Below are 22,656 nucleotides of genomic sequence, written 5' to 3' on the forward strand. Positions count from 1 at the left end.
GAGTTCAGGGTCTTCAACTCTTGGTTTTGACCTCAGAATCAAGTAAGGGCATCTCCATCTGACCTAAGTCACTGCCACCTCTCTGCCATGATTTCCTGGGGATGCATGCCTTCTACACAGAGTCCTGCAACCTGCCAAAAAGACCACATGAGTTGGGATTGAGGCCTGGGGTTCATACCCTACACATCACCTCTCCAACCCTCAGTCTTCCCATCTGAGAAACAGAGAAAAGACTCAACCTTCCTCCTCCAACTGGGAGGATTAAATGAGCTCATACCTGTCAGAGGCTCAGCACAGTGCTTGCTGCTGGGAAAGCACTTCATAAATAAGCTATTGAAATGTTTCTTTTCACCCATTTAGAGCCCCCTTAAGCACTGGGACAGACTTGGAGACCCAGGGCCCACAGGTCCAATTTGATATTTATGAATAGGCAAACCTGTTGTGTGCCCAGCATTTAATTACTTTCAATTTCTTCCCTGCATTTACATCTTAAAAGAATGTTCACAAAACCCAGGTTTCTGGCTTCTCTTGAAAACCCGAACCATCTGCTTAAACCCACTGCAGCACGGCCCCTCAAGCACCCCTGAAGGCATGACCAACATCTTCCACCCGAGCTCCAACTGTCAGACCAGCTGGGGGGCGACCTCAAGGTGGGAAGTTTCCCAGAGCTCAGGGCTAAAGATGCTAAATCTGGGTAGGGGGCAGGCAGGGGAGGGAGGGGTTGCCGGGCAGAGACCACCCTCTGACAAAAAGGCCCCCCCTCACTTGCCACCCCCAACCCACCTTCTCTTTGGTAACATCCCTTCCAAGTTATCCCTCCCTTCCTCCAATATCTAAGGAGCTTTGCCCTCAAAAAAAAAAAAAAAAAATTCCAGCTCCATGCTGTGGCCCTCAAGGCCCTGTGTGATCTGACTCCTGCCATCTCTTAACTTCACCTGCCACCTCCCCACCTCTAAGAGGCAGAAAGCTAAGACTGGGGGGATCCAGTAAAGTAAGAAGAGGTTGGAAATAACTTGCCCCATTTTGCAGATTGGGATAACTGAGGCATAAATAGGGCCCTTGCTGAAATCCAAAAGGTCCAGGAATCAGCCAGTAGTCCTACTCCCTTCACTAGCAGGGCTCGGCTATCTCTGCCTAGCAGCCCCTCAACAGAGGGGCCCTGGCCTTATCAGGACACTTTCAGGGCATGGTCCTCTCCCACCCACGACCCACCATTGTCAGTGGAGGTCTGCATATTTTTTCAGAAACAAGGCCCGGTTCCAGAAATGGAAAAGTAACCCTCCTGCCCCCAAAACCCTGCAGAGGGGCCTCCTCAGCTTATGAGCCACCTCTCCAGCTGGCCAGCGTGGCAGGTGCCATTATCTGCAAGGATGGAGCAAAACGTCCCCTCGGGCCCCACCCTCTCAGCTGCCCTCCCTCTACCTTCTCTTGTACCTGCAATTTGAGAATTGCTCTGTCCCTGTCTCTCTCTCTGCTCCTCTACTGTGTTCTCCCTTCCTCCCCAGCCAGGGAAATGGGGGTAAAAAATCTCCCAAGATCCCCAATTTAAAATAAAGTCAGATCCTTTTCTCTCCCCTTCCTCACTACCTAATGACCACACTTGTGTGAAGTTGATGCTCTACATAACGAAAAGAGAGGCCTCCTTGGAGAGGGTACAATCAGACAACTTTTAAGATCACGGAGCATTAGACCATTCCCAGCTGGGTTTACTAATCAAACAGCCAAATCCTTCCTAACCAGCCAATCCCTGCAGGGCAATTAAATCCTTCCCCTTTAAAACACTTGCCACACTGTCTGGGGACAGAAAGAAAAATTTGCAAAATTCATTTGATAAATTAGCCAGGGAAAAGAAAGGAGTGAATCAAGCTTTGTTCTTTTCATTTTTTTTTAATTATGGAATTCACAATGCCTGAATAATGTTTAATAAGAACTATGAAAATTCCTAACAGTATTACAACACAACACAAAAGAATTAACCTGGTTACCGTGAAAAATTGCATATTTAATTAAGAACAGAGAGTTCAAAACTATCCAGAGATTTCAAAAGTGCTGTTGCCTGAGGGGCCAAATTACATGCTTCCAGGGCTGCTAACGGAGTTAGCGCGTTCAGTCATTACCCAGGCGTTCCCATTAAGTGACTCTGGGCAGATGACATCAAATTCATTTCAAAAGCACCAGGAACTGAAGCATTCACTTGGGTAGTTTAAGGGAAAGCAACTATCCTGCTGGTACAAATCAGACCCCTTGTTGATAAAGGCAATAATTAAAGAATAATGTTAATTAGCTGCTTTTATTTGAAGGAAAGTATGGTAGTTGGAGCGCTTCCAGGCTGTTGAGGTGGGAGTCGCTCTTTCTGGAAGAAGGGGAGGCTGCTGGTGAGAATGGGGAGCCTGGGGGCCCACAGAAAAAGAGAAAGATGGCAGGGGCTGGGTTGGGGGGGGCCAAGACAGGGCCAGGTAAGGAGGATGCTGGCCTGGGCTGCTGGAGGCCTGGGTACCCATGTTGGAATCAGCCTGGTCACCCCAAGGCCTTCGAGAGGGCAGCTTGGAAAGCAAGGGAAGATGGTACTGCCAGTATCTTGGGCACTGTCACCATCAGGTCCACTTCCATCATGGCAGACTCTGGCCAATGCAGATCTCCCTGTTCAGCTACCTCCTGTCATGCCCACTCCCCTCATTCAGCCATCTCTGTCACACCCACTCCTCTCACACAACTTCCTGTCACACCTACTCCCCACTTGGCCACTTCCTGTCATACCCACTTCCCTCATACAGCCTCCTGTCTCTCTTCATGGTCTGTCACACTCAGCGCTGAATCACCACCACCATCCTTACTATAGCAGACTGTTTTCCCAAAGCCGGCCACCACAATATCTCTCTTGTTCTTCCTGCACTATGACCTTGACCTTGACACTCCTCCCATCGAGGGAGGATTTGAACCTGGTCCTTTGTAGCTGCCCTTTGAAACTGGGTGGTCCTTTGTAACTGCCTTGACCAACAGAGAAGATGGAAATGACATTAGTGACTTCCAAGGCTAGATCATGAAAACCCCTTCACTTCACCTCGCTCTCTTCAGGACACTCACCCTTGGAATCCAGCCAACATGCTGTGAGGAAGCCCAAAGTACTCCACAGAGAGAGACCACATGGAGAGGGTACATGTTGGTGTTCTGACTGGTAGCTGAGGTCCCGGCTGACAGCCAGCATCAACTACTAGATGTGTGACTTGTCGAGTTACCCCCAAACTTTGAATCTTCCCAACTGAAGCCCCAGATATCACGGAGTGATTCAGCTGGGCTCTGTCCAAATTCCTGACTCAGATTCTGACTCACAGTATAGATAATTGTTTTACCCTAAGTTTTGGGGTGGTTTGTTACACAGCAGTAAACGACTGATACATTAACACAGTCACACATTTTAAGAACTGCCCTCATCCCCAACATCTCTCTTTCCTCACAGACCCACTGAAGAGGCCCAGCACGAGAAACAGATTGGTAGATCTGACCACCAGTGACAAGAACTTCTCCCAAAGAAAGCAATAATTAGCCTCTACCTAATGCCTCTTTAGTCAGCTCTCAATAGCCCCCGAGGCCCACAAGCGCTGGCTGTGTGTGGCGACAGGAAGGACTCAGCAAACCACAGGGTCTAGTGTGGAGGGGAGAGAACACAGGAAGCACCGCAGTGTGGAAGACAAACTGAGACCCCAACGCAACTGAGGGCTCTTCCAGGACCCACGGCTGGTTCACGGCAGAGCCAGGCTCTGATCCACCTGACTCCAGGGAAGTGGTTTGATTCTCATTATCAAGGTGCTTAATTAGGGCAGCTCATCAGTATATCCCAGAGAAACAAATTATGCTCTGGCCCAAAGCCACTTACCTGTTAGCAGCTGGGCCAGCCCCAACCCACCAAAGGGGCCGTCCTAGGTAGGACGCAAGGGAACGTGCACTGATGGGGCAGCTGGGCCAGCTCCAGGGGCTCGGGGACTGGGAGCTGGGGGGGGCTGCCTTCCTTGGAGCGCCCCACCTTGGAAGCCAAGTGGGAAGCAGGAGCTGGGCCTGGGTTTCTCTCCTCCCCGCTCTGGGGAGGCAGAAGGCTTCACCCACCACGAGATGCCAAGATGTTCTGCTCTGCTCAGAGAGTCATTTTTTTCCAGAGATGAATTTCACAAAGTAGGCCATAGGCCGACGGACCAACCCCCTTGCTTGCAGAGGCTGAGGAGAATACTCTCCAAGGGACGGTGCTAGTTCAGAGAGGCTCACAGGCTGCTGGCCCAAGGGGCCCAGGGTCCAGCAACCCCAGGAGGTGAAGGGCAGTAAATAGGCCTGGCTCCTCCCAGAGTACCTGCATGGTCACCAGCTCTGACCTCGGCTCCTGGGACCCTGACACCCCAGCTGCTTATCAGCGCCCACTCCCGGGAATCCTGGCCCATGCCTCCACTCCTGCCAGCCGGCACTGTTCACTGCGAGCAAGACACCATCACGTTAAGACCTTTACAAGGCAAACCTGCATATACAGTAGCCCCTTCCTAGTTGTACAGTCTCCGCTTTGGGTATTCACAGAAGTAACAAGAGGCAGGAGAGCCTACAAACACAGGAGGACCTCTAGAATCAGACTGCCTGACTCTGCTGAGTAACCCTGGGCCAGTCACTTGACCTCTTTGTGCCTCAGCTTTCTCCTTTGCAAAATGGTAACATTAATAGTGTCTACATCATACAGCTGTTATGGGAATTAAATCATTTAAATGATGGTATTTAGGGAGCACTTAGAGTTGTGCCTGGCACAGAGCCACTCTTGATAAGTGATAAATTAAAAAACAAACAAAAAAAACCAAAAAACAAAACTTCAGCACTCCTCTCATCCCTGAACGGTCATGTAAATTCTGCCCATTTTCTGGAATGGCTATACTGAGACCAGAGAAGGCAGAATCATCTCCACACCAGTCACCAAGTCAGCACAGCTGGTCCCTAGAGTAAGGCTGCTAACTCACATGCCTATGAAGGCTGCACAAGGAGCATCAATGGGACAACTGGGCCCACTGGGGGTTGTGCAAAATGGGAAACCCACTCTCCATTCCCACCCCCATTACACATCTCAGCTGACTGCTGCCCTGTTTGAAATGCAGGCCCAGGGATGCTAGCTCTTCTGCTGAAGAGAAGCCAGGAAACTGAGTTTTAAAAATGTGACCTCTGATGAGGGCACCGGGCATTCAGCATTCACCAAGTGTCACACCAGTTACTGCAGCTGCAATGTAGAGTAATGAGCTCACCATCTGATGAGGGAGACCAACAAGGAACCAGGGAGTCATCGGGTGGCCTGAAAAGCAGCCCAGGCCAGGGATGCCCGAGCAGGAGCTAGAGGATGGTGCCCAACTCAGCACAGAGTCAGGGAAGGAGGGCTGGGGCCACCAAAGAACAAGGCAAACAGTATTCCAGGCAGAGGGAAAAGCAAATGCAAAGGCTGCAAAGTATGAGGGGTATGGCAGTTTGGGGATAGGGAGGATATACGGGTTTGGGGAGCAAGACAGAGAGCTGAGGCTAGAGACTATGCAAGCAGCTGGTAGAGTTTTAGAAGCCAGAAATTCCTGGGGCAAAATCCCATCTCTACTGGGGAAAGGCTGTATGTGTATGGGAAGCCTCTGAACTTCTCTGGGCACTTGTGGGTTAGCACGTTGCTCTCACTGGAGCGGATGTGCAGCCCTTGGATGGCCACAGAGAAGCCATTTGGAAAGCACCCTTTGAAGGAAGAGAGCTCCTTAGTTGTTTGCCTCTGTGCCACAGCCTGAAATCATCACTCCCACTATTGAGGTTAGAGGTAACAGGGAGCAAGCATGACAGCAGGTGACAGAATAACATTTATGGAGTGCCTGGTACATGCTAGGCTCCAAGCGGAGCCCTTCACAAAGATTATCTCATTTCCTCCACACTACAACCCTATGAGGTGACTATTATTGCTACCCCCATTTCACAGATGAGGAAACTGAGGCATGAAAAGGGGCAGTCCCTGGTTGCATCACACAGTGGTGAGAGGGAAGCCAATCTGTCTGTCAGGAACCCACTCTGCCCCTGCACCAAGCTACCAGCCCGGGGTTTTCCCCTCTAAGGGATCAAGCTGGGGCTAAGGTGACAGGGCAGGTGCAGCAGCCAATTCTGAGGAGAAGTACCTGCCAGCTGGTCCTGCATTACCCCGAGTTACCTCTAATGCAGCAAGATCAATACTTGGGGGGCTGTGCTTAGCTCTGGGGAAATCATTAAATGCTACACTAAACTAGTCAAAAAATAAGTGCATGGCAAGGAGACTGAAAGGAGCTGCTGCTTGGGAGCATGAGCACACGAATGTATACACATACACATGAAGGCGCGTGCATGGACAACGACACACACATGAGTGCACACACTGAGTCACCCACACGTGAATGCAGACACAGAGGCGCATGTACAAAGACACTCAGAAGGACACAAAGACATACTCAGACACATACACATACAGAAACTCGCTAATATACACACACAAGGACAGACATACATAAATGTGCAAAGACCCACAAACATACTCAAAAATACACAAAAAAAGATGCAGTGTACACACATAAATACATAAATACAGTCACATGACATTCACATCCATCCCGTTTATTCACTTGACTGATACTTTTTGAAGGCCTACTATGTGCTCAGCCCCCAGCTGCTAGATCCTGGGGACAAGCTGCTTTGTGCCCTCATGGAGCTTAGAGTTCACAGAAGGAGGCAGTAGTTGATCAATAATCAGAGCTATGTGTGATACCCGCCGTGGTAAGTAAGTGCAGTAGAGATGGGACCCAGCATCTCAAGGGGGAGTGGGGAAGCTGCCCTGAGGAAGTGACACTGAACAAGCTTCCAGGGTGAGGGAGGAGTTGACGGGGGATGTGAGGGAACAGGGTCCCAAGCAGGGGGAGCAGGTAATGCACAGGGGGCTGTGGTGCAGAGGAAAATGAAGAAAGACGTGTAAGTCTGCAACATGGAGGGCACAGGGAATGTGGCTCAAGATCAAGGTCAAGAACAGCGGACACACTAGAATTAAGCTAGTATAATTCTGAAGGTGATTCTGTTAAGCTACGATGTGTACGGAAAACCATAGAGCAACCACCAAAAAGACCCTCAAGAATATAGTTAAAAACCATTAGCGAAATTAAAGTGCTACATTAGAAAATATTCACGCAATGCTAAAGAAGGCAGAAAAGGAGAAACAGAGGAACAAAAAAGACATGAGACATATAGAAAACAAAAAGCAAGTTGGTAGATTAAATCCAACTATATCAATAATAATATTAGATGTGAGTGGATTAAACAATCCCATCAAAAGGCAGATTTTCAGACTAGATAAGAAAACAAGATCCAACTACATGCTATCTACAGGAGACACGTTTTAAATTCAAAGACACAAAAAGACTGAAAATAATAGAAAAACATGTATCATACAAACAGCAACTATAAGAAAGAAAGTAGGAGTGGCTATACAAGTATCAGATAAAATAGACTTTAAAACAAACAAAAATGTTACTAGAGATAAAGAGGGATATTTTATAATGGTAAAAGGGTCAATCCACCAGGAAGATATAACAATTAAACACATATATGCAACCAATAAAAAGAGCACCATAACACATGAAGCAAAACTGACAGAAATGAAGGAAGAAATAGATAATTCAACAATAATAGAGACTTCAGTATCCTACTTTCAACAGTGGATAGAGCAACTAGACAGAAGATGAAGAAGAAAACGGAAGACTTGCAATACTATAAACCAAGTATGCAGGGTAGAGACCAGCTGTGCTAAGCCCAGAAGGTCATGCTGGGACCTTTGCCCCAAAGGCAATGGGGAGCCATTGTGAACGGTTCTTAATAGGTTTTTAATAATCTCACTAACTTCCACGTGTCAAAAAGAGTGGGGGAGGTCAGAGTCAGTACAGGAAAGCAAACTGGGAGACCAAGGTCCAGGGAGAAGTGATGGGGCATGATGGGTTGCTGGGTGGCTAAGTAGATGAATGGATAGATGGAAGGATGTGTAATTAGATATATGGATGGATGATTGGATGGATGGATAGATAGATAGATGATGAATGGGTAGGTGGATGGATGAAGTCAGTAGGAATAGAAAGTAGACAGCTGGATAAATTGCTGAGTGGGTGGATAAAAATGGATAAGTGAGCAATCTTATGAATGAACAGATGAAATACTATTGGATGGACGGTAGACAGTTGGACACCCAACCCCTGCCAGACTTCCAGTGTGTGGGTGCTCGGAGATTGGACAAAACTAAAGGGTGAGAAAAGTCCTATTTATTGTGTACTCCAGCCCACATTCCCAATAATCCCCCAGGTAGACACCCAACCCCTCTTCTACCCAACGGCATCCCCACATATGATGGCCAGGACATGGCTCGACAGAGCACCCGCCTGTGGCCTGTGCTCTGATACCCACACCATCTCAGTCACCTCATCTTTTCATGGTCCTTACTATTAAGCAACATTTGGTAACATGCTAGAAACCAAACCCACAACCAGAGTGCAAAGAGCCCTTCTCAGAACATAACTCAAGTCCTGCCCCACCACCTTGCACCAGTTCTGTTTCTGAGGAGAGGAACACAACACCCTTTGCCCACTGCATACCTGCCACGAGAGGCCTCCAAAACACCAGCTAGCCATTTGCACAAGGGAAGCAACCACCCCCTTCCTAAGGAAGCATAGCTGCCACCTTGCTGGGGGCATCAGGTATGTCCCCATGGAAAACTTCTCCCACCCACCCCCCAACCTTGAATGACATAGTCCTCAAAACAGTTGTACACCCAAAGGCCTCTCAGCACTAAGACCCTCTCTGGGCAGAGAACACATCAGATTGTCATAGAAGCTCTCTTTTACCTATTTTCCAAATGTTCCCTCCCTTCCTTCACTGTTCCCTATCAGGTGGAACCCAGTGGGAACCAAACATACTCTGGATCCTGTTTCTCCACTGCTTTAAACCCTCAATGTCCTCTCACTTCCCTGAGAATATAATCCAACTGAATACAACCCCCTACCGTGGTCTACAGGGCCTACCTCCCTCTCGGACTTCATCCTGTCCTCTACCCTCCCTTCCTTGACCACCCTGTCTCAGCCATACTGGCCTTCCTTCTGTTCCTAGATGTGCCAAGTGGATTCCTACCTCAGGGCCTTTGCACACACTGTTCCTGTAGCTATGAAGTCTCTTCCACCTGAACTTTGCCTGACTGGCTCCTCATTGTTCAGGTCTCAGCCTAAATGTCACCTACTCAGTAACTACCCTGAATAAACAGGTTCCTCCTTCATCTTGATTTTAGTAGCAGTTGGTCGTTTCTTTCCTCCATTCTTTCTATCTCAGTAATTACACATTAATTTATTTAGCTTACCCCTCTATACCCAGCACCTGATACTGTGCTGGGCCCATAGCACATACTAGATAAATATTTTCTATTTGATGAATACATGTCAGGTTCAGAGCAAAGACTGGCCAGACTAGATTCAAGTGCTTTGTGACACTGGATGGCCCCCCTCTGGCCTCAGTTTTCTCATCTGAAAAATGGGTAACACTAGTACCTACTGCAAAAAGTTGTTGTGAGGACGAAATGAGAGAATGGGGTACTGACAAGCCAGGAGGTAACTCCCAGCCCCGCACTGGGGGGAGGACAGAAAAGTGAGGAGACATCTGAGTCCCAGGGGCCATTCCAGAAGCAGCTGGGCCCCAAGTCTTTGCTTCCAGAAACCAGAGCGATAAGTTAAATTCTACCATGAAAGGAAAGAGCTTATGGAGCCAAGTATGAAATGTAGAGTGTGGGTGATACAGCCACGGAAAGAGGGTTTAGCAGTTAAAAAAAAAAGATTTAGCAGTTAAGAAAAAAAATCTAAAAAACTTTTTTAATAAAGCCTACAAGTCTATACCCTTCTTTCTTTATCAACGACACGATTTATTGATCGAGGAGGCCATATCGACTAAATAAATCTTGATAATGACCAAGGCAGCAATCAATACCTGCTTATTATCAGCCCGGGCCGAGAATTTCATTTTGTGAACACAGGCCGAACCACAGGGCGCGCCACACAGCTCTGGACTCCGGCGGGTAGGCCAGGGATGGATGGCTGGGTGGTGTTCATTTTCCAGGACAGGAGACAGGAATCTTTCTTGTGTTATTAATAACCTCCCACCTGCCACCCTACCCCATGCCTCTCAGGCTTGTGGGTCTGGATTCATTTCCATGAGTTGACAATGATGAGGTCTTTTAAGATGTTTAAAAAATGAAGGGGAAAACACAAGCATAATGACTATAGGTGGGGGAACCCTGAGAGGGGAGCAGGGAGTTGGGGGACTGGCTCTGGAAGAGGCACCTCTGGCCCCTAGTGAGTGAAGGGCAGGGACATGAGTGGCCAACAGACCTGCGTCCTGGGTTAGAGTTCAAGCTCGGCTGCTTGCTGACAATATGGCCTTGGACTTAACCATCTGTGCCTCAGGCTGCCCAACTGTAAAAACGGGATAATAGTAGTTTTCCTGTCCTAGTGTTGTGAGAATTAAACGACATAATATCTGTCAAGGGCTCTAAACACTGTCTAGCATGCAATAAAGGTTCAAGAGCTATTTGTTAAAGAACTGTCAGGCCTTTCTGTGCAGAGAGCTTCCTTCTGAAGCTCCAAAGCAAATGCCAGGCCTGTCCTTGCTAAAGCCAGCCAAGGGGCATTTGGAGAGGCCTGACCTCCCATCCAGTGCCTCTCTGCAAGGATCTAGTCCACCTTGCCGCTGGCTGGTGAGGACCAGGAGGTGAATAACAAACACCAATGATCCTGACAATAATAATAAAAGTAATAATAGCTGCTCGTTTCCTGGGAATGAACATATTCCAGGCTCAGTGCTAAGGACTTGACATGCTTCCACTCATCAAACCCCCACAATGTCCCTATGAGGTAGAGGCTGTGTATAATTCCCATTTTACAGATGAGGAAACTGAGACTTAGAAAAGTCTAGTGAATCACCCAAGGCCTCCCAGTTAGGAAGCAGCAAGGCCAGGGCCCAAAGTGAGGTGTGACTACTCCAAGCCCATGCTCAAATCATTTCAGGTGCTGCTCCCAGGGTACCTGAAATTCAACAGGAATGACCTCAAACTACCTCACAGCATCACCGTCATCATCATCATAGTTATTATTATTGTTGGTGTTGTTGTTAATAAAGACAATGATTAATAACAGTCACTATCTTGGAAAGGCTTACAGCATGCCCAGCCCTAGGCTGTGTCTGTATTGGTTTGTCGCTCTTTACTTCTCACAGCCTTGAAGAAAAGTACTTCCATCTCCAAACGGTTATAATAGAGAAGCTTTATGAGGGCAGGGACTTGGTCTGTTTTGTTCACTGCTGCACCCCCAATACCTCACATTGCACCTGACACATGGCAGGTGCTGAAAAATTTTCATTAAATGAATGAATGAATAACCTGTCTCGACAACCCAGGGATGCTCCATTTTAGACAGGAAAACTGAGGCCCGGACAGAGTCCTTCTGCCACAAAAGGAAAGGGGAGACTCTGATCCTGACCTCTTGCCTGACTGTAAACTAGGAGTCCCAGGGGATGCTGAGCAGGAAATCCCCTCAACTCTAGCGTCGCTGTCCGGAGACCTTGATCCCTCTTTGATGCCTGCTGGGTTGATCAGATGGGCCCATGAACCAGGCTTTGGGAGAAGAATGTCATCTGGGTCCAAAAACGTGTTAACTGGCTATCTGTGTCCCCCATAACAGCCATCTCACCGGCTGCAGGGACCTGCTTTGAGTTGTCTGTGACTGAGGCCACCAAACCACCACTGATGGTCCACAGTCTGCCAGAAATTAATTAATGGATTTATTAATTAGGATGGGAGCCACCTCCCAGGCTGGAATTGGGGTCACCAGTTTCTAAAGCGAGACTCACAGAGCTAAAGATAAACCCTTGTTCACTGTGAGTCTGAGGCCCGTGCCCAATTCCCAGTCACAGAGTGAGAGACTTTCAAGAGCTAGTGGTGGGTGAAGAAGCTGGGGATCTGGGAGGAGCTGGGTCCCCTAGGACCACCCCCCAAGGTGGAGTCAAGGCAGCTGCCCTCGCCTCACCCTTCCAGTGGTATCCATCCACTCCATCATCCAAATATTTATTAAGAACTTACTATGGGGCTGCCCTGGTGGCACAGTGGTTGAGAATCTGCCTACCAATGAAGGGGACACGGGTTCGAGCCCTGGTCTGGGAGGATCCCACATGCCACGGAGCAGCTGGGCCCGTGAGCCACAATTACTGAGCCTGCGCGCCTGGAGCCTGTGCTCCGCTACAAGAGAGGCCGCGATAGTGAGAGGCCCGTGCACCGTGATGAGGAGTGGCCCCCGCTTGCCACAACTGGGGAAAGCCCTCGCACAGAAACGAAGACCCAACACAGCCATAAATAAAATAAATTAAAAAAAAACATCGAATAATCAGTAAAAAAAGAAAAAAAAAAGAACTTACTATGTCATTGCCCTCCCCAGGGAGGAGTGTAGATGGTAAATAAATTAACAAATAAATACGCATTATCACATCAGGTAAAGCAGATGGCGGTAAAGAAATGGGGGGAGGCTATTTTGGAAAGAGAGCTTAGGGAGGACATCTCCGAAGAGGTGATATTTAAGCAAAGGACTGAAGGGACTGAGACAGAACTAAGAAGATGTCTGGGAAAGCGTTTCCCAGGCAGTGGGAACGGCAAGTGCAAAGGCCCTGAGGCTGGAATGTTTGGTGTGTTCAAGGAACAGTGAGGAGGCCAGAGTGCTTGAATAAAAAGGGGAGGAGTGGCAGGAAATGAGAGTGAGAGATAATGGAGGGGTGAAAAAGGGAAGGGGGGACCTAATCACACAGTGGGCCAGGTAAGAACAGGTAACGAGGAAGAGACAACGCTAAGAGTAACACCCCCCAGGCTCCCCAAAAGACATAAAAGATACCTCAACTGAGCACTTCCTATGTATTAGGTGCCTTAGGTAGATGTCCAAACCTCATTTCATCTTTCCTGTAGGGAAGTGTGATCCTCTGAGAAGCAGACACAAAGGCAGGATTACAAGACAGAGAGATTTATCAGGATCAATGCCTGCACCTGCAGGAGGGAGCCAGAATGAAGGAGAGAAGGAAGGAAGGGAGGGAGGGAGGGAGGGAAGAAGGAAGGGAAGTTGGTAGGTAGGCTGGCTGGTTTGTGGAAACATCCTAGACTGCCGAGGAGTCTGGAGCCTGCAAAGGAGTGCTGTGTGTCCCAGGAACAGGTCTGCTTTTAGTCCCTGCTAAACTCAGCTCCTGGCTGTGGCACTCGTGGGGTGATCTCCAAGAGCAGTTATCTGGTGCCACCTGCCAATCACACTTCCTATAGTCAAAGATCTGCAAGGTGCATTCTCATGGCCGCCACTGGAAGGTACCATTATTATATCCATCTTACAGCTGAGAAAACCAAGTCCAGAAAGGGGAAATAACTTGCCCAAGGGCATGCAGCTAGGAAGGAGCAGAACTGGGATTTGAATCCTGACTGCCTCATGCGTGATCACGAGATAAACAGAGGATGGTGGGGCGCGTTTTGCAACAGAGCAAGAATTGGGCTTGAATACCTTGTTAAAAAATAAAAGCAATACCCAAGGCTTTTATGGTGTTTGACAGTTTACTAAGTACCCACTGAGACAGATTCATTCCGGGCCACACATGTGCTAAATAATCTTATTTTATGCTTCATCCTTACTCCCAACTGACAGATGGCAAGAGTGAGGATGAAGGTGGGTCCATGAGCCACTCAGAATCTGTGACCAGCCTCACTGCCTTCCTTCAATTCCTTGCATGCACTATTTTTCCACCCACCTCAAGGTCTTAGCACGTTTCCTCTGCTGGCATGCTCTTCCCTGACCTTGTCCAAGATACCTCGGCTGAAGCATCACTTATTCCAGGAAGGCTCCCCCAATGCTCAGACTCAGGCAGTTCTTTTGCCTCATACTGTCTCAGAATCAAATCCCCCTGTGTGACTACACACCCATCTGTCCAATGAGACATGTATCCACCCCCCCATTGTCTGTAGGCTGGGTGAGAGCTGGCACTTTGTCTTCCTGTTCACTGTGATATCTCCGGTATATTATTATTACTTATAGTATTTATGCTATTTACTTATTATTATTTACACAGTTATTAGTTATAGTTATAACTTATACTGTGAGTGGTGACTATACATTTCCAGAGTGAAGGACAATAGCAGTTATTATTATTAACATTATATAGCACGTCTATGTCCTGAGCATGGATTTCACACTTCACGTGTATTAACTCACTTATTCCACAATCCTTAAGGAGGTGGATACTACTATCATCCCCATTCTACACAAGAGAAAACCGAGGCTCAGAAAGGTTAAGTGACTTGCCCAAGGTCACACAGCTGGTAAGTGGCAGAGCTGGGACTAGAGCCAGGCCCCCTGGCTCCAGAGTCCTCACTAAATGTCTTTGGGAATGGGAGACTGCAGGGCTTGAGTTTGCAGCCCACACTACACCCCTCAGATACCTGGAGCCCATGGACACTCATAATGGACAAGCACCCCAAGTAGATGCCCCCGGCAGAGTGGCCTCTGAGTGACCACCTCACTCAGGGATGCCTGCCCTCGACCTGGGCGCCCTGGTGACCCCTGTGGTCCCCCGTCTGCAGCACCCACACTCCAGACAGCTGGCTGGACAAGTCTAGCGACCGTAATGGTTCCTGGGGAGCCACTTACCCCGTCCAGTTTGAGCGACGGTGGCCCAGAGAGTCTTAAGCACTGCTTGGCTCCGGGCGTCTCGGGCAGACAACCAGCTCAGGCCAAAGAGGCTGAAGGATTGATTTTTTTTTTCTCTCTTTCTTTCTTTTTAATGACAAATGCGTATCCTGGAACTGCTGTTTCATCTAGCTGAACTGAAGGATGGCAGAGGGGGTGTATAGGGAAAGGACTGGGAAGGAGGGGGGCAGCCGCTGGCCCACTTTGAGGGTGACTGAGCTACTGAGGAAAAGCAGAGACAGAGGGCTAATCACGTATCTTCATGAAGCTGGTCAAGGGCCTTTGGTTTTTTCTGGAAATGCCGCCTCTTCTGACGCTAGGCACCTGGAGAAAGGCAGCCAGTGGCCTTGACAGCTACCCTCCTCATGACCCCTACAGCTGACCTGACCACCGCAGACCCTCAACCCAGGGCCTTTGCACCACTGTTCCCTCTGCTTGGCATGCCCTTGCCAGGTCTCCACCTCCTGCCAGGTGTGGCCAGAGCGCTTGATTTATATGGGATACTGGATATCTGAATTTCTTAGGTAACATCTCCTGTGTTTTAAATGCTGACAAACTTACACAAAAGTGTTTTTAAAATAGTGCACTAATCGAGACAGATACATCCGTTGGCCAGACATAGCTCCCAGTCTGCAATCTCTGTGGTCAGAGCTCCCAAAATATAAGACATCACACACGATATTAGTAATATATTAATATAGTAAGCCCCCAATGGAGTAAAAGAGAAGAGAAAAGGTGCCCAGTAATCTCTAAAACAAGCTTTCAAGGCCAGCAAGTTCCGGGATCCACTGCTTATTTGGTTTTCTCACCCCTCTCTTACTCTCTAAAAATACCAACAACAATAAGAAGTAAGACACGCACAGAACAGTGGTTGTGTGCCCAGCACCGTGCTAAGCACTTTCACATTTAAAGTGCTTTAACCTTTAAGAACAACCTAAAAGGTGAAGACTACTATTAGTCCCATTTAGAGACAAGGAAATAAGGCTCAGAGAGGTTAAGTGACCCATCCCAAATCACACAGCCAGTAGGTGATGGAGCCAGGATTGGAAGTCAGACAGGGGCCCCTCACCATCCTGGCTCCTCGTACTTCCCTCTTGAGGGAAAGAGTATAGAACAAGTTTCTAGAACTAAGTTTGATCTACCCCAATACTCTTAACTGAAAAGTGAAACACTTTGGCCATGCCACAGCCATCACATAGACCGGTGGACCAGGCTCAGCAACTATTGCCCTAAAGCCAAATCCAGCCCACCACCTGTTTTTGTAAAGTTTTATTGGAATATAACCATTTCCATTCATTCTTATTGTCTATGGCTATTCTCATGCCATAGTAGCAGAACTGAGTGCTTGCAACAGAGACCACAAAGTCTAAAGCATATTATTATCTGCCTCTTTACAGAAAAAGTTTGCCAACCCTGATGGCAGACCTAGATGGTTTCCTAAAGAGTCTAGAGAGATGCCACACCCTGAGAAGGTTATGAGGTCAAAACCCTCAGGGAAACACCATCCTTAGAGATGTGGAAGCACATTTGCACATTAAAGGGGAAAAAGGGTAGTGGAAGCTTCTTTAGGTACTTGGGGTGAGACCAAACGAAAAGAAGGAGCCAGCCATGGGAAGATCTGGAGAAAAAGAGTCCCAGGCAGAGGGAACTGCAAGTGCAAAGTCCCTGAGGTAAGAATGTGCTTGATGTGTTTAAGGGACAAAAAGACCATTGTGACTGGAGCAGAGTGAGAAGGAGAGAGACTGGAGATAAAGCCAGAGAGACAACAGGGGGGCAGATTACGGGAGCCTTACAATCAGGGGAAAGGACTCTGGATTTTAAACTTTTAAGTGTGACAGGAATAGGTTGTTCATATCCTACAAAACACTACAAATGATTTTTGTGAATGGATCTGCAAGGCTTAGAAACCAAGAACTCCATCCTAGACATAATTTCTTGTCTCAAAAATTTGTTTAAACGGTCAATAGCTCCCCCTCACTGCCAGAACGGGCCCCCAGGTCGTTAGAAGACAATATGTTTAACTGGCACACAAAGTATGTCAGCATCCTTCCCTTTTAAAGCAACTAGTACAGCAGACCAGATGCGCACAGCCAGGCCGTGTGATGGATTAAGAAATGGGACACTTGGAATGTTGGGTGATTCACCCAGGGGTGTTAGAGGCTGCACCTTTTAGCTGCTCTTGGGGCCCTTCCTCTCCATCTACTACCTCCATCTGCCCCGACATCTTCAATATAAGCCACTGTCATTAATAAAGAACACCCCCAAGGCAGAAAAATCAAACCGAAGACTGAACCCTGAATTCCTAAGCCAGGAACAAAGGCAAGCCACCACCTCAGTCCCCTTCCCATGCTCAACCTCTGCCAGACTCAGTCTCTGAATTAGATAACTGGAAGCCACCAGAAATTCAGCCCTTTCAGAGAGCAACAGAGAAAACCACAGTTCCTGGACAGCCATGTCCACCATCATCCAGGACCAAATTTAGCACCAGCCGAGGTGCTCACATTTGAAATTCCATCTGATGGAAGAAAGGTTACCACAACAGAATGTCAAGTTCGAAGACAGAATCCTCCTTTTAACAGAAGAGTTTTTTTAAAAAAGAAGGAGAAAGAAAGAAAAAGAAAGGAAAAAAAAAGAAAAAGCACCACCACCATCAGAAAAGCTGTTCCCTCTGGTCAAAATAACACTGTGCTCATCTGAAATAACCCACTGAGATGCTTATTTGCTTCTTTAGGCTTGTCCTTGGTTTCTTGATTTTCTACAGTGAATTCAGGTATGAATAAAAGAAACTTCGAGACCTCCAACAGCAAAAGTGGTCAGGGATGAGACGCTGCTCGTTTTTCTTCCAGCACTCAAAGAGAGAGCCCATCTTTGGGAAGCAATTTCTGTCGAGTTGAGAATCCAGAATTTTGGGATGCCCAGAAAAGACTGCTGGGTTCTTTAAATAGATTCTCAACACCTGTTTCTAGCTCCTTCTGCAAAAAAGGCCCACAGGGTGTGGCTTCCAATGAATTGGAGAGGCAGATGGAATAGGGTCACCCACTGGTTGGACTTGGAAGGGTCCAGGGGGCTGACCAATGGTTTGGTCGTATTCACAGAGCTGCTGCTAGAAATCTCCCCTCACCCCCTCTGCCTCTCACCTCTCCGTTTCCTCCCCTCCAACCTCCCACAGCCCTTGCCTAATGCCAACCCATCGCACGGGCCTGGGCCTGGGCCACGCCAAGCCTGCTCTGCTCATGCTCCCCACCCTGGCAGCACTTCTATTACAGCAAAGTTTCCAAAGTTAGGATTCCGCCAACAGGGCTGATAGCTTATTTACTGCTGTCATCTAAAGAAAGAGGAATTTTGACACATTGTTAAATGATAGCACATTTAGATAAGTCAAGCTGTCAGAGGCTCTAATGGATGTCTAAACTCTCTGTGGCTGATATGTAAAACTTACGCACTTCAGAATATCATAAGGTTATAATATTTTAATCACATCCACGCTCTTTTCTAAACTTTGAGCAGGGAAAAACATTCCATCAAGTCCCATCTCCCAGGCGCCAAGAAACTGAGCCTTCCCAGAAGTTTCTCCAAACTCCTTACAAAAAGTCCAGCTTCTCTCACTCGACCCGTCAGTCTTCCTCCCTAAATGCTCACACCCCAAGCAGAATTCGCCTTTTCCTCTAAAACTCGTACTATATGATCCCTCCACCCAACCTCTTTCCTCCCAAGAAACGTAGATGTGCATTCAGACTGGGCACCAACTCTTGTTAACCCTCTTCGAAGACAAAAAAAAGATATCACAGGAGACTGGACCCAGAGCATCATTAAAAAAGTGGCAAAGTGAAGCAGAAAAAGAAAATCACAAAGGTATGAATCCAGTTATGACGATTACACACAAAAAGCCATAAAAAAATACTGCATCAGTAATGTTCACCATAAAGCAATCTTATAACCAAATGAAATATGCCTAGCATCAACTCTGAGATAGAATTTTTTTTTCTTCTCATTTCCTGGACTGCTAGCAGCAGAGGAAAAAAAAAAAAAAAGAACAAGCAGAGAAAGGGGGAAGCAGTTTCAGGGATCCTGGAGTAGGGTACCAAATGTCACAGCATCTTTACCATCATCAGCCCTCAAGTCATTAAGACTGTTGACTGACTTCCATCCTAGGAAAACAGCCCCGCTGTGTCCAGAGATGGCACTGGAAGGAATAATAACCGGACTGCTTCTATATTTGAAAAATGTATACTTCCGGAGGGCTGTGCGCAGGCCGGTACAAGGTCACCTTTCTTGCCAGGATCAGGGTGGCGTCAGCAGCATGGTCTGGCCTGGGGACACAGGCCTCCTTTGCTGCCTCGGCCACTTTAACGCTCAGCAACTAGGCTGCATGAAACCACTGAATTGAAGCCACACACCTCACACTCATAAGCAGCTGGGCCGCGTGAAGAGTGGGCCCAAAGCTCTTGGCCTGCACAGGGCCTGGGGTGGGGACCCACCTTTCCTACCCAGATCTTGGAATGAGCCAGCTGAAGTTTTCCTTTCTGGCTATCTCCCCTGTGAGAGGAAAGTGGGAAGGGAAAAAAATGAAAATAAAAGTATGGCGTAGGAGTCATTAGCATTATGCACAAGAGATGATCCCAGGCAAAAGTGCTTAGGCTCATAATCCGTTTCCAACAAAATGCCATCAGTAAGAATACGGGGGTTGCGGGGGGAGGTGCCGGCCTACTGGGCAGGGGAACAACTGAACATTTCAGGACGAGGGTGGGGACCACGGCAGATGTGAGGGCCTCAATGTTTACACTCAGCCACCGCTGCCACATTTACCTCTCTACTCTCTAAAAGTGTGCAGCTTTTCAAACTCCCACAGGGACCCCCCCACACTTAATATCCATGTAAATGAGCTTAACCCCTTCCCCAGAGCCTTCTCCTTTCGTGCCAGACACACCAGCCATTGTCTTAATGAACACTCCCGCCCCTCCCGCACCCTATGTATACACCCTGTGCAGGGAGACGTCTTGGCCCTGTATCTCCATCACCTGAACGAGGCTCTCCACCATCCCCACCTTCATCCTTTCCAGTTCAAATTTGCTTTTCCACCTCAGCATCTTCTAAAACCCTAACAAAGGGTTCTCAGATCAATGACAGTCCAACTGGAATCAAGATTTGGGTGACCCCAACAGCTCCACAAAAGACCCCTGAGCCTGAGAAGGAGAAGAGTGAGGTTCAACACCCCCTCCACTCCAGCTCAGAAATCAGCCCCCTGGGAGCCGCACCCACCCCTCAGCATCCAGCCCCAGGTCTCACTCTACCTCCCGGTTGCAGCCCAAGGTCCCCGGATTGAAAACGAGTTATCTAATGAAAATTGTGTTAACTGACATTCTGGCCAACCGGGAGCAAATACCAGCGCTGCAAATCTCGCCGCGGAAATTTTCTCCAGCCCAGAATAACAATAGGACCCTGCAAAGGGCTTTCACCAGCCCTTCTGGTTCCTCTTCTCTTGTCTGCCACGTTCTTGTCATTCCTTATGTTACAGAACATCAATCATAAATAAAGACGCTGTCCCCCAGCCGTGCCCGGGTCTCATTTACAAACATTAGCAGGGAATACAATTACCATTGGCCTTCGTGCCAAGCCCAATGTGGCTGCCCAACTCTCTCTCTCCCGTTCTCTCCCTCTCTCTCTCTCCCCCCATCCCCCACTCTTCCAGAAAGGCCACTTTAGCATCATTTAAACCAGCAAGCACAGCTCACAGCCCTGCCCGCCTCAGCTGGCCACCAAACTGTAGCCCCAACTCGAGTGACGACCTGGAATTGCAAGGCACTCGCAGTTATTAACTGCATGCCTGAGTGCCCCGATTTTCTCTCCAGCTCAATGGCTTTGAGGGAGGGGGCCTGCAGGGACTGAGGAGTTAGGAAGGAGGGGGGTTGGGAAGCCACCAGGAGGAGGGGGGTACTGGAACTACTTATCAGAAGAAACTTGACGATATTTGCAGGCGGATTAAAAAAAAAAAAAAAAGTGGGTCCCTTTTTATCTCCAGACTGATGCTCTCCCTTCTTCTGAGAATGTCAAGGCCAAGGCAGGATGCTTTAATCGCCCGTTATCAGCACTACTTCCCCGCCCCTTGTTCCCACCGCACCTTGGTGAGACTCCTGGGTTTGGGGGGCTTGTCTGGAGCATCCAGGGGCACCTGGGAAAGGACAGAGGCTAGCGCTGTGCCACCAGCGCGCAGCTCTCTGAGATTCCACCCCCCAGCTCGGCCTCCTATTGGGTCAGCAGAGAATACCCCCAAATCTGGGGGAGACACACAAGACTCCCAGAAAAAGGTGGAATGGGGATAAAGTGCCGGAGTTTGGGAGGGAGTCACCCTAGGGAGGAAGAGGGAAAGAAGAGAGAGAAAGAAAGAAGAGGCTGGAGAAAAGAGAGGAGTGTCGGGGAGGAAAAGCAGGAGGTAGAAGACAGCGAGGGAATTTCCCATTTAAAAGTTCCCGTGGGCCCGAGAGCCCGGAGTCACCTGCTCTGCTCCGCTCCCGGTTCTCCAAGGCCCCCGAGGCAGGAGCGCAAACTTGCGCGCGCCCCGGGCCCATCTCCACCGCCCGTCCCCATCTAGACTTGGAAAGAGGTCGGAAGCGGGAATAAGACAAGAAGCAAAGACGAACCCCTAGAACCCGGCCCTAGGAGAGGTCTGCCGGTGTAGGCGGCCAGTCCAGCGATGGTGGCTGTAGCGGCTGGGGCGGCAGCAGCGGCCCCCGGGTGGCTGCGCGTCCGGGCTGCGCAGCCAGGCGGGCGGTGGAGGTGCCGGCGGGCGACGGGGCGCGGAGCCGCCTCCTCGCCAACCCCGGATGCCTCCCCCCTCTCCTCCTCCTCCTCCTCCCAGCCCGCCAGCTCCCTCCCTCCCTCGCCCGAACCCGAGCCGGGCGCGGACAGGCACTGGGCGCGCTCCGCGGCCTCCCCGGGCGCCGCGAAGTTGGGAGGCGCGCAAAGTGCGGCGCAAGGGGGGTTGCCGGGGGTCCCGCCGGCAGCCCCCTGCCTGGGACCGCAGACCCTGCCTTCCCCGTGCCTCACTCCGCCGCTCGCCCGCCGCCTCGCTCCCCGGGCCGTGGGCTCGCTAGCGCTTCTCCATGGTCGCGGCGGCTAATCGATGATTGAACCGAACAAAGAGCAGCGGCGAGATCAATTCCTAATACCTATCGATGGGCAGCGGGCAGTCGAGCCCCGGCGAGCCCCAGCAGCCGCCGCCCGCCTCCCTGGGGCGCCCGACCGCCCTCCCGGGTACCTCCCCAGTGCGCCCAGGGCGCGCCCGAGGGCTCCCCACGGCCGCGCGGCCAGTGCTGCCCGCACTAACCTGGAGTCGCCGTAGATCAAATCGCTTCCAATATTGAAACATCGATCCCACATTGGCGGCCATCTTGGGGGCTATTCGAGACGCACACACACAAGAGTTTGGCTTTTCTCAATGGCTGCACTCAATATCCGGGCTGGACTCCCCCCAGCCCCGGGGCCGCCGCCGGCCGCCCGGGCCCAGCGCGCCGCCGCTCGGGGCCCCTCAGGCGCCCCACGGCCTCCTGCCACCCGCAGCCCCTCGGCGCCGCTGCGCCGCCGCCGCCGGGCCCGGGAGCCGTGCGCCCCCCCGACCCCCGGAGGGCGCGGGAGGAGCGCGCGGGGCGGGGAGCTCGGTGCCCGCCCGGGGGAGGCGGCCGGGGATGGGATGGGAGGGGAGGGGGGGGGAGGCAGCCTCTCCAAGAGGCGCTGGCGCCACCGCTGCCCTGCCTGCAGCCGGCTCCCGGGCCCGCGGAGCGCTCGCTGCATCTCCCCCCCAAGTCCGGGGTCGGTGTGCCGCGCGATTGCACTTGACTTTGGCTTTTTGCAAACTTATCAATACAGACGT

General features: G+C 49.8%; 1 protein-coding gene across 3 annotated transcripts in view; it reads right to left on the reverse strand.

Annotated features, from left to right (window-relative positions):
• CUX2 (cut like homeobox 2) overlaps positions 1 to 22,313 on the reverse strand; it is a 266,060-nt gene extending 243,747 nt beyond the window's left edge. For 2 of the 3 annotated variants that reach the window (XM_082355808.1, XM_082355805.1), the window contains exon 1: positions 22,114 to 22,313. In XM_082355808.1, the coding sequence (XP_082211934.1) occupies positions 22,114 to 22,176 (63 nt within the window). In that variant the 5' untranslated portion in view covers positions 22,177 to 22,313. Of the gene's footprint in view, positions 1 to 21,427; positions 21,533 to 22,113 lie in introns of those variants that run through there. The other variant, XM_082355809.1, reaches the window with a different exon arrangement.
• Positions 22,314 to 22,656: the final 343 nt, after the last annotated feature.

This window comes from Balaenoptera borealis (genome assembly GCF_965194805.1).
Source record: "Balaenoptera borealis genome assembly, chromosome: 14".
In the NCBI taxonomy this organism is placed as follows: domain Eukaryota; kingdom Metazoa; phylum Chordata; class Mammalia; order Artiodactyla; family Balaenopteridae; genus Balaenoptera; species Balaenoptera borealis.